The sequence below is a fragment of the Durio zibethinus genome, chromosome 28 (assembly GCF_047325235.1).
Source record: "Durio zibethinus cultivar Kanyao isolate XHJ-2024 chromosome 28, ASM4732523v1, whole genome shotgun sequence".
NCBI lineage: Eukaryota > Viridiplantae > Streptophyta > Magnoliopsida > Malvales > Malvaceae > Durio > Durio zibethinus.
Window position 1 is genome coordinate 9,822,759 of NC_143189.1, and position 19,854 is coordinate 9,842,612.

Genomic DNA, 19,854 nt, shown 5'->3' on the forward strand with positions numbered 1-19,854 from the left:
GTGGTGTATAAGGAGCAATAACTTGGTGGATTATTCCAATGATTCAGAGTAACTTGGACTATAATATTCTCCACCCCTATTTGACCTCAAACACTTAATAAAAGATTCACACTGAAGTTTAACTTTAGATTTATGTATTTTGAACTTATCAAGTACTTTAATTTTGGACAATAACAAATAAACATAACAATATCTAGTACAATCTTCTATAAATGTGACAAAATATTTTTTTCTAAATAATGTAGAAGTGTTATACATATCACAAACATCACTACAAATTAACTCAAGTAACTTTGTGTTTCTTTTAACCTTAAGAAAAAGGTTTTTGATAATCTTAGTCAACATACATGTATTACATTTATTAATGTCTTGACTAAATTCAAGAATTAATAGAAGCTTACTCATATCATGTAATTTTCTATAATTTAAATGACCTAATCTATAATACCATAAATAGGAAGATTCAACCATGTAAATAGAAACAACATCTTTTTTTTATTAATAATATTAAGTTTGAATATTCACTCATACATATATCATTTCCCAACAAAATTTTCCCTTTAAACAAAATAAATTTATTTGCCTTGAATACTAGTTTAAAACCAAACTTGTTAAACAGACTTTCAAACACTAAGTTCTTCCTAACTTTTGGTACGTAATAAACATTATTCAAAGTTAGAGTTTTTTCAGAAGTGAATTCAAGGTCAACAGTCCCTTTACCTTTGATTATTGCTATAGAAGAATTTCCTATGTAAAGGACATTACCATATTCACTTCATTTGAATATTGTGAACATACTTTTGTCCTTACACACATGCTTTGTTTCCCCAAAATCAACCTAGCAAGATTCATCATTTTCAAGCATGTTGATCTCGAAAATCATGGCAACAAAAATTTCAAAAGTATCCCCTTTTGAAGAATCATTTTTCTTTTGTAGTAACTGACATTCTTTCTTAAAATGTCCTAGCTTACAACAATGGTAACATGAGCCTTTCTTATTCTTCTTGAATTTAGGTCCATTGTAATCTGCTTAAACTTGAGCTTCTTTTAGTTAAGCTTTATAGTCTATCTTTCCTCTAAAACATGAACTTTGGCATCATCAGAACTGGAATTCTATTCTTGTTTTCTGTATTTCTCTTCAATTCAAAGATGATTAGCCAAAGCCTTAAGAGTGATTTCTTCTTTTTTATGTTTCAGACTTCTTTTAAAGCCATTCCATGATGGAAGAAGTTTGTTTATTACAAAGGACACAATAATTGTTTCATTCATACTCATATCATATTGTTTAAGTTGATTAAGCATTCTTTTAATTTCATGCAGTTGTTCAATCATAGAATGTCCATTAATCATATGATAATTATTGAAATGCCTAACGAAAATTTTTTTACTTGTTGCTTCCTTGATCATATACTTGATCTCCAATTTGTCTCATAACTCATTTGCAGTAATCTCATTTTGGTATGTATTAAAAAGGTATTAGATAGATTGTTTAAAATATAGCCTTTACATATGTAGTTTGCATTATCTTTTTTCTGCCTCTGTCTTGTTGCAGCAATAAATTATATTTCATTTTTTTTTTGCTTGAAAGTAGTCAGAACAAATACAACCTTCAAGGTTGAAAGCAGAAAATGCATCCTTTTCTGCCATTTTAAAAAATTACCACCATCAAAACAATCCAATTTGACAAAACTAGAAGCCAATTCCCTAAGCGTTGTTTCAGTAGCCATTGTTGAACCTGATAAAACCTTAAGATTGTTAAAACAAACACTGAAAAATTAAAATTACTCTTTTGATAAATTTGAAATTTTAAGGAAAGGCTCCAAGGTATGTAATAGTGCCACTATTTCCTTAAGGTTTTATTTGTCCTTATTGTATTATTTACTTAATAGGTGTGCAACAGGTTTGCAGGCAATAAATCTTGAAGATACAATGAAGCCCAGTGACTGACTACATTTTGCATTGATGAAATCAGTCCAGCAAGCAATCACTGGTGTATCACAAGATTACTAAACTTCTATAAAAGTTTTTTGCAACAAAACTTTTATAAAAGAAATTTGGACTTTTATAAAAAAATTGTTTCTTTATGTTTTCGAAAAACTAGATAAGCCTTTTAAAAATAGATAAGTGTCCTTCCTTATAGACATGACTGTCTATTTTGAATAGACAAAACCTGTTTATTTTTGAATAGTTGCCACTGTTCATTTTGAATAGACTTAATTATTTGTCGTTATTTCTTTTCTAACGTGAGATTATTTCCCATATTTTATTTTGAAAATCTCTAACACCAATCACACTTGAACAAAAAATATTTATGGCAACTCCTTTAGTCTATGTCTAGTGATACACTTACGGATATATACATGACACCATCCAAACACTTATCCAGTGACATGCTTTGAAATTGTTTATCTACCTATTTTTACTAGACTTGTTATTTTATTGCTCACATTTTCTTTCAATTTACCTTATCCCCTCTCATTTTTACATCCCCTAGAATAAATTGAGGAAATGTATGGTTGCATTATATTTGTCATGAATTGAAATGATGATAAATAAGTTATTGATAATGTTCATAAAAGATTCTTGCATTTCTTTAAAGAGAAATCTAGGATGACAAGGGCAAAAAGAAAGTGAAAAAAGATGAAAAGAGCTTGAAAAAATGATTTGAAAAGACAAATGTGTTGATCAAGTGTTGAATATAATGAATTTGGTGGAGTTTTGAGAACCTTATTACCACAATTGAAATTTCATGGCATTGATTTTAGTGACATTTGCATTATATGCATTGCATTTGTATTGTTGTTTGAACAATGCATTTGTATTATTTAGTGAGAAGTTGAATTTTTGTATTTGCATCATTTAGAAGGCATTTACATTATTATCATGGCATTCATTACATACAAAATTTTGACTTTAATGAGAAGTTGAGAATTTTCATGATAAAAATTTTTAACTTTTGAGTCCTCGAATGAGGAAAGCATTTTAAGATAAGATTTTGAATCCTTAAATGAGAAAATGTTTTATGATTTTTTTAGATGAGGAAAACATTTAAAACTTTAAAATTGTGGAACTTTTGTTTTGAAAGGGCATTTTCAATGTTGAGAATGATTTGTAAACCCTCTAGGCATAATTTCTAAGAGTTTTCAAATCTTTGAGTTTTAAATGTGAATGTTTGAGTTTTGAATGAGAATATTTGAATTGTGAATGTGAATATCCAAAAGTTTCAATTGCGAATCTTTGAATTTTATATGTGAATTTTAAAGTTTTTTGAATGAAAATTTTTGAAATTTTGGATATGAACTTCTAAAAATTTCAAAAATTTTTTAATGCAAATTTTTAAATTTTGGATGTGAGCCTTAAAATTTTTTATGTGAATCCCTAAATTTTTCAAGTGGGAATCTTTAAATTTTGGATGTAAATCACTAACAAAGATCTTTCGGATATGAATCTTTGAATTCTGGATATGGATTTCTAAAAGTTACAATTGTAAATTTGGAAAGTTTTGCGAATCTTTGTTTCTTGCAAATCTGAAATTTTTGTGAATTTGAAATTCTTACAATTTTGAAATTATTATGAATTTGAAATTCTTACGAATCTGAAAATCTTATTAATGTAAAATTCTTCCGAATCTAAAAATTTTACGAATTTTAAATTCTTGTGAATTTTTAATTCTTACGAATCTGAAAATCTTGTGAATATTTAATTCTTGCAAATTTGAAAATCTTCAATTCTTACGAATCTGAAAATCTTAAAAATATTTCAATTCTTGTGAATAGTCAATTCTTGCGAACTTCTAAAACTGACAAATTTTTTAACTTTGCAAATATTGGAAATGCGAACCTTTGACTCTAATTGTGAATCCTCGAATGTCAAATTGTGAATCTTTGAATTTCAAGTTGACAATCCTTGGTTTTTAGAATCTTTAAATTTTTATTAGACCCAAATGTAATGAGTGTCTATGACCAAGCCCTATTTAGCTAGGGCCTAAAACCAATTGGGCTCAAACTCAATTCAAGCCCAATTGTGAAATTTTTTTATATATATGTATATTTCATTTTATTTTTACCCTATTCTTTTATTTTCAATTTTATCAGTACATTTTTAATTTTAATTTTATTGTTGTTTATCTTTTTGGGTTAATTTAATTATTTAGTTTTACTTATCTTGTTTTTGGATTGATTAATGACTAATTGTTAAAAAAAAAAAGGGAAAACCGAGAGTTAAAATTTTATTGGCTAAAGTGTTGATAATCTTATGTATTGTAGGTAAATTTTGGAAGATAATTCATGTTTTTTAAATTCAATCTGATCCTAAATTCTTATCTCTGAAAAACTTCTAACCTTATAAATAGATTGGCACACATAGAGAAATCACATAGAAACAATCGAGAAACACAAAAAAAATCAAAGGAAAAAGCAATTGAGCAAACAAGCAATAAAAATTATTTCTGGCAATAAGGTTTGGGAGAAATTTATTCTTTGAAATTTGTTATTCATGAGATATTGGGGTTATTAAAGGATTCAAGAGTTCAAAAAGTTCTAATCAATGTTTCTAGCTTTTTTTGGAAAATTGTAGAAAAAATTTTTGAATTTTTCGATTCACTTTAAATTTTTCAATGAGTTTTCCAGTGAAATTTGCAATTTTCAACAACGTTGGAACTTTTCGACAGCTTCTTGAATTTTTCAACATCAATTTCCAAATCATGGTGGACTGGCCATCGTCGATGACCAAAATTCTAAAGAGAAGGCATAGCATTCTGGTAGAGAGAGAAAATTGAAAGAGAAAATACAAAAAAAAATTTGAGAAAAAAATATTTGGCCTTATATATCAATAAGAAACGAACCCTTTTTGAGCGTAAAACCTCCAGGATCCGCTTGTTGCCCCAAATTCAGATATGACCCACATCATTTGACTAGACATGCAATCCGTTCCAGCTACTAGTGCCCAAGTCAAGTTGAGCCGCAATTTAAATTGCTTTAACTAATTTCTTTCCAGCAGCAGAACCGTTTACCAAACTAAGCAAAGCCTAATCTTTTTTGGTAATTTTATTTATTTATGATTATTTATTTATTTTGTTATATTTTACTATTTATTTATTTTTGAAATATTTTTACATAATTAAATTTTTTAGGAAGACCTAGAGTGAGTTATTCTAAATTATAAAAAATATATATAATAAAACTTTAATAAAATTTTGAGAAAAAATAATAATTATCTGAAAATAAAATTCTTAGAGGTTATAAATAGATAATTTTTAAAAAATTTTTAGATGAGAAATTTTTTTAAATTTGATCCAAATTGAGAAAAAATTTAAATAAAATTTCAATAACAATAATTAGTATTTATTTTCAAAGTAAAAAATCTAAATAATTTACTAACATTTTGGAAATGAATTAACAATTATCCAATGATGAGATTCTTAAAAATTTCAAATGGTAAATTTTTTTAAGAAATCTTTAGAGGAGAAATTTCTCTAAATTTAGCCCAAATGGTAAAGTGATTTAAATGAAATTTCAATAAAAGTAATTGAATTTATTTTCAAACCAATATATATATATATATATAATTTATAAATTTGATTGAAAATATATAACAATTATCTAATGATAAAATCCCAAGAAAGTTACAAATGGTTGAATTTTGAGAAGATTTTTAGGTAAAAGCTTTTCTAAATTCAACCTAAATTGTGAAAGAATTTAGATGAGATTTTAAAAAAAGTGACATTTTTTTAAAAAATTAGAAAAAAATAATGCATAAAATTCGACAATAAGAGTCTAAATTCTGAGAAAACTATTTCTAAATTTAGCCTAAATTGTGAAAATTTTAGATACAATAAAAATTCAAATATAGAAAATTTACCTAAAATAAAGAATAAATTACGAGAATAAAATTTCTAATAATCGCAAATGAATGATTATCTAAAAAATTTTTAAGTGAAAATATTTTTAAATTTGTCTCAAATGATAAAAAAATTATATATTTTTTCAATAAAGCAAAATTTAATAAAAATAAATGATTAAGTCATCGTCCATCCACTGAATCTTTTTAAGAAAACAAATGTGATTTTTGAATACCTTTGAGATGAGAAAATCTTTTTAAGAATTCTACCAGATTTATGAAAAAATCTTAGAAATTATTTTCAATATTTAGACATTAAAATTTAATAGAAAACCATTAAAACCAAAGATCCTTAGAATAATTTAGATTAAATGGTACTATCTTAGGAAGGATGTTATGAGGATGCTATAACATTCTTAATACATAACCGAACTCCTGAACTTAGTTTTAAAATACAGATCAAAACCGATTCTTTTAAAGATCCTTAGTCAAACTTAGAATTTTTTCAAAATGATAGATTTACTTAAATGACCAATCACACTTAGATTAAAAAAAATTTTGGTAAAATGACTCCTAAAGTTATGTGTAGCGATAGGTTTACGAACTTATACGTTAAGAAACTTCTCCCTTTTTCTCTCGGCAAGGTTCCAAAGTCCTCTTTAGTACCTTTAGTATATTTGTTAAGTATTCTCTTTTCAGTGATCATAGCTTATATATCTAAGTGGCATAAGAAACTTTGTTAATATGAAATAAGGAAGTACAAGGGACACCCTCCTGCCATGTTTCCCACTCTTCTTTCTCACACTTCATTGGCACCAACAAGGGTTAGATTCTGCATTTCAGGCTGAAATTGTAGGTGATTTGCCTCTTTAAGTGTTTCCCAACCTAGCATGCTTCTTATAAATGCCTTAAAGTGATCTAATAGACCAAAGTTTATTTTCTATTCAAGCTCCACAAATTTAAATGAGGAAGCAATGGATAAAATAAGTGGAAAAGCATAAATCCTCGCTAATGCAGCTAGCAATATAATATTGAGTATTGACTCTTTTCAAGAAGACAAGCATATCAAAATTGTACTTTTCATCCAAAATCTTGGTAAAAAACAAGGCTTTTCACTTTTAAGTCAAAATTCAAACAATATTGGTCTCATTAATCAATCCAGGTGAAAAGCTAGATATCAAATTCGTCAAGACTATGCAATTTGATGTATGGCTTATACTAGCAGTTACATTGAAAAGCATACCAGGCAAATTTCTTGGTTTACGTAAAGGGACGAACTTAGCACCAATAGCCAGTGCAATTGAGGGGCCAAACATAAATCCTCTAGCTTCAACGCCTAGAATGTAAATGGACCATGTGAGCAACTATCAGAGTAAGCAATAACAAAGCCAACTTCAACACTTAGAATACTTTAGCATCTAACCTAACCCTAAAAACAACAAAAACAATTAGAGTTATTAAACAATATAGATGATTGGTTAAACAAAGGAAAAGGAAATACGATAAATAAATCAGTTTTAGGAGTTGGATGAACCAACTAGCCAATCAAATGAGACACTCGAGTGAGCCCAGGTGCTCTAGGTGTCCTCCCTACTTTTAATAATTCCATCCCACAATCATGACTATATATTTGGGGTCCAAATGCCACTAAGAGCCATGGACGAAGATTATAGTTGTACCCTCACAAAGCTAGACGATGTCATCATAGGCAAAATTTTTTAGACCTAGACAAATATTCCCCATTCATCCTCGAAACTCTATACTTCAATAATTAGAACTCAAATAGTTAAAAAAATAGTACAAAACAAATAAATTTTCCATAGTCACCAATAGTATCTTATAATTTAAGATATAAATTTAGTACTCAAACAGTTAAAATCAACTTTAACATGTGAAAGTGAAAGAAATTAGAGCTTTCCCTTCATAGAATATAGTTATATTGCTAATAAATACAAAAGCTGAATTTCTTGCAACAAACAGGCAGCATTTTCTTTTTTTTCATCTTTTAATTTAACCATAGTAAAGCACTGACTCAACTGAGCTCGTTATCTCAAACGGATTTAGAAAGTCACTTCCACTCAAGCGCTTATCTTATGGATTTAATTTAATACCTTAATATAATATCCAGAGCTTATTAAACTTATTCTAGCTACCATAACTTCAGCAGCCACAAATTTCAGTTGACTTAGAACAAAATATTGAAGAAAAATAGAATCCCTTTTGCTAAGATTGCCAAAACTTTCAAAGAATAAGGAAAATATTTCTCCCTTTAAGATAAGTCAATGCAGTGCTTCAATTCATACTCGGTAAAATTGTGAGCAAAGAGAAATTAGGACAGGTAAAATGAAGAAAGTAATGATTTTGACTGAAACCACATTAGATCATACAATTCTAAAAATAAACTAATAAAACACAATAAATAAAATAAATTTCAATTCTACAATTATATATGCTTTAAATATAAAAAAGAAAGAAAATAAATTCTTATCATAAAAACTTAATTCAAAAGAAACATTACGTTTCAACTTTTGCATGATAAAAATGAATAAAAAACCCCCAACTTGAATTAAAATTTTCTCTACAATTAATCCAGACCTGTAAAAAGGGCAGACCAGAAACACTCAAAATTATGCTACTATATAACCAAGAAAAAGAAAGCGTTCTTGCATTGCATGTGTAAGAAAGAAAGATAAACCAAAAAAAAAAAAGAAAAGAAAGAGAGAGAGAGAGGATACCAGCAACAACAGAAATACCCATATCTCTATAACGTTCAACGAAGATATCCACAGTATCTTTGAAAGCCTTGTGATCAAGTAACAGTGTTGTTATGTCTTGGAACATAATCCCTGAACATTAAACAAAAAACCCAAGAAAAAAAAGTTAAACATTTCACTTACAAAAAGACCTGCTTTACAAATTTTTGCTTACAAGAAACAAAAAAAAAAAAAAAAAAACGAGAGAGAAGATCTTTTCTGAAAAGCTGAGAAAAACCTGGTTTTGGGAAGTGGGGAACAACTATAATGGTTTCAGATATGGCCTTCAACACCTTGCAAACAATTCTGATCTCCTGCAAACATTTTTTTTTTCTTTTGTTTCTCTTACAAGAATTAGCTTGATTTTAGTGTGTTTTAGTGGGTTACCTACTGAGACCTTTTTCTTTTCCCTCCTAAAACAAAAACCAATGCTGTCTTTAACTTCTGCTGGCTTCAAAGGCCGCAGAAGAGAAGAGAGAGAGAGAGAGAGAGAAAGAAAGGGTTGTTAATAATGTGTATCTTTGTTGGCAAAAGCACCACTGAACATGGTCCAACTTCTCAGTGCTCATTATTTATATATATATCCTCCGTATTCTAATTTTTATATTTCTTTTTTTTTTTTTTTTCTGTTTTTCATATTTGAGAGGATAAATATTAGATATTGCTGCTGTCACTCTCAAAATTAATTATATTTAGGAATTAGGCTACAATAACAGTATTTGGTGTTTTACGATGTTATCACTTCAAATTGATGGATTTGATTTTGAGCACCTGCAACATCATAATATTAGACTTAATGTTTATTATTGTTTCTTAAAATTTGAAAATTAAATTTGAATTTTCACTTTTTAACTTTCTTCATATAAAAATTTCAAGAAAACTTGGAATTTGTATAGTTTCGTTAAATTCTAAAATTTTAAAGATAATATATAAAAATGATATCATTTAAAATTTTAATAAAAAATTTATATAAATTTTAAAAAATAAAAATATATATTATATTTGATATATCAATATAATTATAATAAAATTATTTTTATATTTTACATATATTTAACATAAAATAAGCATGATTTATATATATATATAAATTATTAGAGTTATATTTAGGGGAAAAACCTAGAAGAAATTTTTTTTCGACACTTTAATTGGCTGACCTTTATTGTTTTTTATAAAACAAATTTCAATTAAAAGGCAGGGTTTCAATCTCGCGTGAGAAAATATTATTACGTAAACCTTTTCTCCTTTTTAATTTTCTTTATAAGTAATACTATTATTTTGTGTTTAATTTTTTTTATGAACGTATTGATTATTTGAAATTCAAATAATATATTTTTTCTTTTTACAAGTCGGTTCAAATAATAAAAACATTTTAATTTAATAAAATTAAGTTTTAGTGATCACAGCCACCGGATTTTTTCTTATGATTTAATTGATTGAAAATAAGAAAAAGAAAGAAGATGAAAATATTATTAATTAAATAATTAACATACAAAATAAAAAATGTAACTATGACATTTAGTACTTAGATTAATAAATTTTTCATACTTCTTTTATGAAATTAAAAATATAAGAAAAATTATAATCATAATCAATATTATATTCATATATAAAATATTATTGATTAATCAAATAAATAAATCAACTAATAAATTAAAAAATAACTAAATAAATCAAATATAAAATTAAATCAAATACACATATAATTTGATTTAAACTTAGAATTTTAAGATTCTACCTGTCATGACCACTAAGTTAAGGTCTCATTGACAATAAATTTATCATATTTTACTATTTTCAATTATATATAAATCAATATCTAATTGTAATCTTTATATGTAAACAAAACAAAAGGGGAAAAAATTGACACCTCTATATATAAAACAAGTCGAATTATTGACCAATGATTTGTTCATAATTTAATTATTATTGACTCTAAAAAAAACTCAGTAATATTTTAGAAAGACACTCACAAGTTGAAAATTCAATTCAAATTTATCACTTTATTAAAATGATCAAGTTAATCTTAAATTCTAATATTATGTCATATGGAGTTCTTTTGTCCTTTATGTCAAAATGGTGATTTCAATATTATTTTTAAAAAATGACAAAAGTGGAAAAAAAAGAAAAAAAATAGCCAAAAAAATTAAAGGGTAATACAATGTGAGAGATATAAATATGACAAGTAAAATAGTCATTTAATTTATGCATTTAATTAGATTAAATATTTCATTATATTGTGATTTAACATTAAAATTTTCATATTTCATAAGAAATAAATAAAATTTTCACTTTAATTTAATATTATTGAATTTTGTTGCTAACTTTCAATTTAATTGATTTTTGGACAAAAAAATAGAATTTTAATATTTCATTGAATATTTCTTTAATAGAATTGATAAATTGTAATCAATTTTATTATTTTTATCCAAACTCAATAAAGTTGAAAGCATAATAACAAAATTCAATGAAATTAATGAAAATTTATACTAATAATAAAGTCATTGATTGAATCTAATGTCACGAGCCAAGTAACACAAGCTCGATTAAGAAGATTGCACAAAAGCCATATAATAAATAAAAAATATATATTATTAGGGGCATAGTAATCTTTTATTTTTTCTTAAAAGTAGAAGTTAGATTTAAATATTTTTAAATTTATTATAGTGTCTAATTTTTTCACTTCTAAATAACTACACTTATCTCCTTTTTTTTTTCTTTGATATTTAAATAAGTGTAAATTTTAAAATTTTAAACTTTTTAATAATAAATTATTTATTTTGTCATTCACATATTGAGTGTGCATAAATCTTATTTTTTTACTCATAAATTTTATTTTTTAAATTAAAAAAAAAACCCAAAAAGTCTTAAATTGCCAGTTCTAATAAAATGTAGAATTTATTTTTTATATTATCAGTAAAATTTTTTTAATTCTATTAACAAAATTCAAAGATTGACACATTCCGTTATTTAATTTTTTTTTAATTTTTTAATCCACTTGTGAAATTTAAAGATTTCACTAACATTAAATAAAATTATTTCAAACTTATAGAGGTGTAAACATGACAAGTAAAATAGTAATTTAATTTAGAGGAAAAAAATTGAAATAAGCTTCAATTAATCACTTATGATCCTCAACATTCTAAACGGCTAAGATTAGGTTTGACTATAGGTCGGATTGAGATAGGTTTTTACTCACCTCAAATTCAACCCAATTTTATATTCACTAAATTTGAATTCGATCTGACTTGATATTGTATAAATCATATTCGACTCAACTCGAAATTAATAAAATATTTTTTTTAAAATATAAATTTAAAAAATATATAAATTAAAAAATAAATTTTATATAATATCGGATCGGGTTTGCTTAAAATCTGAACCCGATCCGACATCGATTTTTTTTTTTAATTTTATTCGATCCGATCCGATCTGAAATCCGATTTAAAAAAAAAAATTGACCCTATAAAGTCGGGTCAGGTTGGAACCCGCCGAAAATGAATTAAGTTGCCGACCCTAGCTAAGATAATGAGAGGAGCATTATCTTTCCATAGGCATTGCAACATATAATATTTACCCAAAAACCATTCTGTTGGAGCTCTCGCAGTAAATAACTGCTTGATATAATGATGTGGCGATCAGAGATTCGGTCATCATTGTAGGCCCCTTTATTAAATTGAAAGATTAATATCACAATAAGGTAATTCGATCGTTGAACTCTGATCCTTCGAAGCAGTGGTTCCCACATAAATAAATGCGTTAAATCTACTACTTCTAAGTGCTAACAACTAATCCAAATACAATTGCTAGTAAAATAAAGATGAAGGTAACAATTTTGCAACAAAAAATCTAACAAATACAATTGGTCTTAAATTATTTACGCAGGAAGTTTAATGATGCATCATTAAAATTAAGATGATTTCACTTATATTTTTTATATATAGAAAATCACAACTTAAAGATAAAAGAAGAGATTATAAATGTAAAAATTTAAATTTCATATTTATTAGATATGACCATTTAAGGGTGATTGTATAAATTAATTGAACTAAGTTTCGAATTTCACTTATATTTGATTTCACTTTAAAATTAACAAATATAATTTATCTTTAATCTTTTATTTTGATTTCACTTTATTCTCTAATCTTCAAATTGTTTTATTTGGATCTTTACTATTTTAAAATAGTATTAATAATCCTTCAATCAAATAATTATTTATTAACACTGACGTAATGTTTATGTTGTAATTTATGCGATACATCATATGGATATTTTCTTAAGTTAAATTATGCCAAAAGTCTTTGTATTATGTCAAAATTTAGAATTTAGTTCTTATATTATAATTCATACAAATTTTATTATCATACTATTTTGATTTCATAATATTAGTCCAATCACTAATTTTGTTAATTTTTTTCTGAAAAAAATACTAACATCATCATTAATTTGACGATGTGAGTATTGACGTTGTTGATATGTCATTGGCTTTGCTAATGCGACAACTATGATAGATAAAATTAAGTGTTAAATTATGCAAATGATTCATATACTTGCACAAAATTTGAAATTTAGTCCATATACTCACATAGAATTTAAAACTTAATCCTCTAATATAAAAATTAAATATTTTGAATTTTTTTATACATTTTCTAGATTTTAAAAATATTTAATTTATTTTTTAATTTTTTTAATTTCATTTTTGAAAATTTTTGTGTTTTTCAAAATTTAACAAATTTGTTTAAAAAAATATTTAGTTTTATTATTTTAATTTTTGGAATTTTTATAAAATTTTTTGCATTTTAAATTTTTATGCTTTTAAAATTTTTTGTAATATCTTATTTTAAAAAAAGTATAAAATTTAAAATTTTTACATAATTTTATCAAGTGAATAATAAATCAAAATCAGAAGCTCTTACGATTTCGATAGCTCTTAGTTTTACACAAATTTTTATGTTTTTCCATCTCAAATATATCAAAATAAAACAAATTCTAAAGACTCGTATCTTCATTACAATTTATTTATTTATTTATTATTTAAATATTAAAAATATAAAAATTTCTAAAAAAAGAACTAAAAAATAGAAAATTTTATAAAAATCTAAAAAGAAAAAAATAAATTTATTGATTAAATAAATTTTAAATTTTGAAAATATAAAAAAATTTTAAAAATATGATTTTTTAATATTTTTAAAAACTAGAAAATTTCTAAAAAATAAAAATATTGAAATTTTCTAAATTTCTAAATATTAAAATAATTAAAAATACAAAAACTTTCAAAAAATAAAATTTACAATATTAAAGAGAAGTTAATTTAATATTTAAGTAATAGAAATTTTCTAAAATATTCAAAATATTTTTTACATTAAATAAACTAAATTTCAAATTTTGCATGAGTACAAAGACTAAATTTTAAATTTCGTGTGAGTATAACAACTATTTGCATAATTTAGCAACTAATTTCATCTATCCAAGTTGCCATGTAAGCAAATTAATGCCATGTCAACAAAGTCAATGCCTATGTCATTAAGTCAACAGCCATATCAGGATTTTTAATTGTAAAAATTGATGAAATTAGTGATTGAATTAAAATTATCAAATTAAAATAGTACAAAAACTAAATTTGTGTGAATTATAGTACAAAAACTAAATTTTAAATTTTCACCAAATATAAAGTTCTTGGTAAAATAGCTGCATTGTGCTCACTAACATGACCTAAGAATCTTGGTCTTGGCATTGTCAAATGCCTTGGCCAAGCCCCCATTTCTCTTTTGGTCATCAATTGCTTGTTTTTAGTGTTTGATATGGTTTGTTAATTTGCTTATATCATGCATCAAAATAGAATAATTTTTTGCATTTAGCATTGTCATGCATTGTTTTAACATATTTTTTGCATTTTAAAACCCTAAACAAGATTGAAACCATGGTTTTTGCGATATTTTGAAAGTTTGTCTAGATATTAGGGATTTTTTAGAAGTTTATAAAAATTATAGTAAATCCAAAAGTCAAATCCTAAAACCAAAGTCAAAGTTTAAACCCTAAAATCAAACCTTAAAATTTAAAAGTTAAACTTTAAACCCAAAGTGAAATCCTCGACCTAAAATCTAAAGTCAAACCTTAAACCCAAAATTAAATCTTAAAACCTTAAAATCAAACCCCAAACCTAAACTCCTAAACCATAAACCCTAAAACCTAAACTTAAAGTTAAACCCTAAACCATAGCCTAAACCCTAAACTTACCCTAAACTCTAACCTAACCAAAACCCTAGCCAAAACCTTAACCAAAACCCTAAGCTATAAAACTAAAACCCTAAAGTCACAAATCTAAAATTAACCCTAACCTTACCCCAGTTGAAACCTTAAACTTACCTTAAACCTTAAACCCTAAACCCAAACCTTTAGCCTAACCTTAGCAAAAACCTTAAAATTACCCCTAAACTCTAAACCTAATCCTTAACCTAACCAAAATCCTAAACATGACATAAACCTTAAACTTTAAAATTGAAACCCTAAATTTAACCCAAACCTTAAATCCAACCTAAAACCTTAAATTATCCAAACCCTGAAACAAGTCAAATTTTAAAACCTTGAACCTATTTCAACACCCAAAGCCATCCCAATAGTCAAATGATTTATATGAAAATCTTGTATAAAATAATCTATTCTTGAATGATGCCTAAAGGATGGGGTACTTAGAAAATTTTATTTCATTAAGTTTTTTTATACAATTCCTTAACTAAAAAAGGAAAAATCAGATTAAACAAAAGAAAAGAAATAAAAATGGATCTTAATTATTAATAATCATACCTAAACTCTACTTAGAAATTAGAAAGTCAAAGTGATCTCTTTGTATTTAAAAAATCAATTTCAAAATCCCATTTTATCATTTTGCATGACATTTGTTTCCTTATTTTTATTTCAAATTGTTGTCTACATTCATCACCCTTGTATATGTACTTTAAATCACTATTATTTTCTTTGTTAATTGTAGTATCATCATTTTTTAAAAATGTTTTTCATGGAAAATGTTATTCATAAATATAAATTTTGGAATAAAACTAAAGTAACATTTTAAGAAAAATAATTCTTGATAGTCTACCTAAAGTTTGAAGAATCACTAATAATTATCATATACAAAAAATGTCATTTTAAAGGAATTTCATGGTAGATCTTAGGCAGAAAGACTTGTCTTTAAATTTTACCTAGATGTTAAAAAATTTTAAAGTAATTCTTTAACTTAAAGATTTTCACAATGTTCTAAAATAAGGCTTTTTTTTATCAAATAAATTTTTTTCAAAAAAAAATGAATGAAATTATCATCAAATTTTAAAATTAAAACCATTTTTATCGAACACTAAAAAGATAATGCACAATTAATTGGTACTGTTGGTAAACAAGTATTATAAGGGTGCTAATCTTTTTTCACACATAATTGTACTATTGAACCTAGTTTTGTTTTCAAATACCAAAAATATATTTTTGATAATACTTAAATTCATTTTTTGGTTTTATTAAAAAAATAAACTTTTTAGGTGATCAATCATATCTAACAAAAAGTATTGGTGAAAATTTTTTTTATTTTAAAAATTTTACATCCTATTATTAGATTCATGGACCTGCACATTGTGATAGTAATTTTTGACATTTTTTTTCAAAAATTATAATATAAGAAAAAAAATAAATTATCACATCCATTGATAATATAATATTTTTCTTGAGAGATTCATATATCACAATGTATTGTCGTAAAATAACGACATATGCCAGCAATGAGAAGTTGCTCATGTATGTGTTTCAAAATAGCTTGATCGGGTATGTTGTAAGATGGTATATCCAGTTGGATAAGACTCGCATTAAGTTATGAAAAGATTTGACTTGATCCTTCATCAACCAATACCGCCACATCATAGACATGACCCTTGATTGTCTTTTGTTACAAGGCATGAAAAAGAAAGCATTTGAGTCTTTTAAAGAGTATGCTCAAAGGTGGAGAAATCTTGCTGCTCAAGTACAACCTCCCCTAACAGAGAAGGAAACAACAGTGCTATTTGTACGTATTCTCAAGTCGTCATACTATGAGAAGATGGTAGGGAATGTGACTAAGAATTTTATCAACATGGTGATTCCAGGGGAGATCATTGAAAATGCAATCAAGAGTGGTAAATTGGAAGGAAAAGAATCATTTACTGCTAAAAAAAAGCCTAAAAAAAAATGAAGGTGAGACTCAAGCTATGAGTTTCAATAGGTAGGAACCTAAAAACCATCTTCAGCCAACCTATCCCACATATCATTCTTTCGTAAGTCATGTTTCTGCTGTGATATACCAATCCACTCCATGACTTTCTTATCCATTCACACCTAGGCCCTTTGTTCATCCAACTGTCCCAACAAGTGGCGTGCAAGAATCACAGAATTGAAAAAAGCCTATATTTAACCTTATCTCTATGAGTTACATAGATTTATACCAAAAACTTTACAAGAACCATTTGATTGCTCTTGTTCCTACAAAATAACTCGAACCTCCCTATCCTAAATGGTATGACTCCACTACTTACTGTGACTACCATTTTGAGGTGGTAGGCCATTCCATCAAAAATTGTATTCTTTTGAAACATATATTGCAAAGTTAATCAAAGAAGGGTTGATAAATTTTGATACTGGTGGAAACATGGCACCTAACGTCAGCAATGACCTGTCGCCTAATCATTCAAGGGCATAATTTTAGGGAGGTTGATTGGAACTGCTTATCATCTTGGACTTTTTAAGAATATGGATATTTTTATATACTTAGACTTCATCTTATTTTTTATTATTTTAATAAAGTAACATGTTTGATGCATTTTCATTATATTTCTTTTTTATGTAAATACCTATTATTTATTTTTACCTTCTTATACCTTTTCCCATATTCATTTTTTTTATTTCGAATAATAAAGGTTCTGACAATCAAAATGATAATTCAAGATTCGATACCATTCATAATGGTTTGATTGACAAATTTGAGATTATTGGTTCATTGAGACTATTAAAAAGAATATAACTCTAGAGAAAGTTTAGCTTATTAAAAGTGATAGACATATAATCTTTATGATTTCTCATTCATAAGCTTTCTTTTAGTCAATGAAAGTTCTTCATTGAGAGTATTCATGTTTGAAATAAGAAATGGCCATATTTTCTCTATCCTTCAAAAAATAAAATTATCCTTTGCTACCTCATTTGAGCTTATTGAAATTTTTTTTTAAGAAACCCTAACTAAGAATCACTTCACACTGAGGGGCAAAGTTGAGAAGTTTGTAATTTTAGGGGCAAAGCTTTTTTATGTTCAAATAGTCATGAAAAATGAAAAAAAAAAAAACAAAAAAAAGAAAAAGAGAAATTGATGGGGCAAAATGTTAATGTGCTCCACTGAAAAAAAAAAGTAAAAAAAAAAAAAAAAAATTGATAGGGCAAAATATCAAAATGCTCTATATAAAAAAATGATCATTGGTTTGATTACCCTTTAAATACAATTTAGGCCTGTTTTATCCTTTTCTTTGGCACTTTTTACCCTAACCTACATTACGTTTCTTAAAAGTCTATTTTGATCAAATGTGAATATTTGATTTGAAGAATCAGAAATTGAATTGGGGCAGGCTTGCCATTGGATTGTGTGAAGCTTTGATCAAAGTGTTATTGATGAATAAAGAGAGAAAAAATGAAAAAAAATGAGAAAAAAAAAGAAAAAAAAAGAAAAAAAACAAAAAGTAAAAAAAGTAAAACAAAAAAAAAAGAAAAAAAAGATAAAGGAGGAAAAATGAAGATTTAAACTGAAAACCTGAAAAGGATTGTTTAAGTGAAGATAAAAACTCAAAAAAATAACTTCATGTAAAGGTCCCAAGAATGAGGATAATGATTAGCTCAAAGATTGAAAATATATATGTAATGTGTTTTTGAAAGATGATCTTGAGTTTGAGTTTAAAATTGTCTGAACAATTATTATTTTAGGATGTTAATATCATATTCGAATAATCACAATATTTTACCTTTGTTCACCCTTGAGTTGTTATTGACCCTATCTTTTGTTCTTTCAGTAATAAAGATCTATTTTTCTTATCCTTTACTAAATGAATATTCTTCGAATGAACAAAAAAAATGTATCATGTCTATCACTAATTTGAATGATGGTAAATAAATGAATGACATTTCACATAAAAAGTTTTCAAATTTTTGAAAAAAAATCCAATATGAGATAAATAAAAGAAGCATGAGAAAATGACTTATAAAAGGGCAAACAAGGTGACCCAATGATAAATTCAATGATAGATTGGTTGACACGACTTGTGAGTTGTGACCAAAATAAGAAGAATGACATGGATCAACTGATAAAATTTACTCTAAAACTATTAATATTGAAAAGCTAAGAAGGACTAGAAGAGTCTTGAGAACCTTGTCACTACAATTGAAATTTCATGACATCAACACTACATATAATACATTTGCATTCCATATAAGACATGCATCGTTGCAACATCATCATTACTCATTCAATCTCGGCTTAGTTCAGATCATTTTTGACTTATGATTTCATCTAGGTCATTCATTTTTGACCTTGTCTCAGTCTTGGTTACTTTATTTTCTTACTTACAGTTCAATCTCAATCACTCATTTTAATCTTGACTCGATCCAGATCATTTTTAGACCTTTGCAAAACTTAAGATCTTGCAAATCTTTCTTTCTTATGAATCTAAAAGTCTCTATGAACTTGGAATCTTTGTGAATCTAGAACCTTTATGAAATTTGAAATCTTGTGAATCTTTTTTGAGAATTTGAAAGTCCTTGCGAACCTGAAATCTTTATAAATTTAGAACCTTTGCAAAACTTGAAATCTTGCATCTTTCTTGTGAGTCTGAAAATCCTTGCGAACCTTGAATCTTTGCGAATCTAAAATCTTTGTGAAATTTGAAATTTTATGAATATTTCTTTCTTACAAATCTGAAAGTCTTTGCGAACCTGTAATCTTTACGAATCTAAAATTTCTACGAAACTTGGAATCCTACAAATCTTTTATTCTTGTGAATCTGAAAATTTTTGCAAATCTTGAATCTTTACGATTTTGTTAAACTTGAAACATTGAGATCTTTTCAATTTCTATCCAAATTGTGAACCTTTGGATTTTGAGTAAAATTTTAAACTTTATTCTTTTCGACTCGTAATTTCGTCATCGTCATTTGATCTCGATTTCGTCTAGATCATTTTTTTTATTCGTAGTTTCATCCCAATTAGTCAT

General features: G+C 26.1%; 1 protein-coding gene across 2 annotated transcripts in view; it reads right to left on the minus strand.

Moving 5' to 3' along the window:
- LOC111280784 (adenine phosphoribosyltransferase 3-like) overlaps window positions 1-9,082 on the minus strand; it is a 29,335-nt gene extending 20,253 nt beyond the window's left edge. The window contains exons 1-3 of one of the 2 annotated variants that reach the window (XM_089757295.1): window positions 8,830-9,082; window positions 8,574-8,684; window positions 7,082-7,174 (exon numbers count right to left, since the gene is read on the minus strand). In XM_089757295.1, the coding sequence (XP_089613421.1) occupies window positions 7,082-7,174; window positions 8,574-8,679 (199 nt within the window). In that variant the 5' untranslated portion in view covers window positions 8,680-8,684; window positions 8,830-9,082. The remainder of the gene's footprint in view (window positions 1-7,081; window positions 7,175-8,573; window positions 8,685-8,829) is intronic. The other variant, XM_089757294.1, reaches the window with a different exon arrangement.
- Window positions 9,083-19,854: the final 10,772 nt, after the last annotated feature.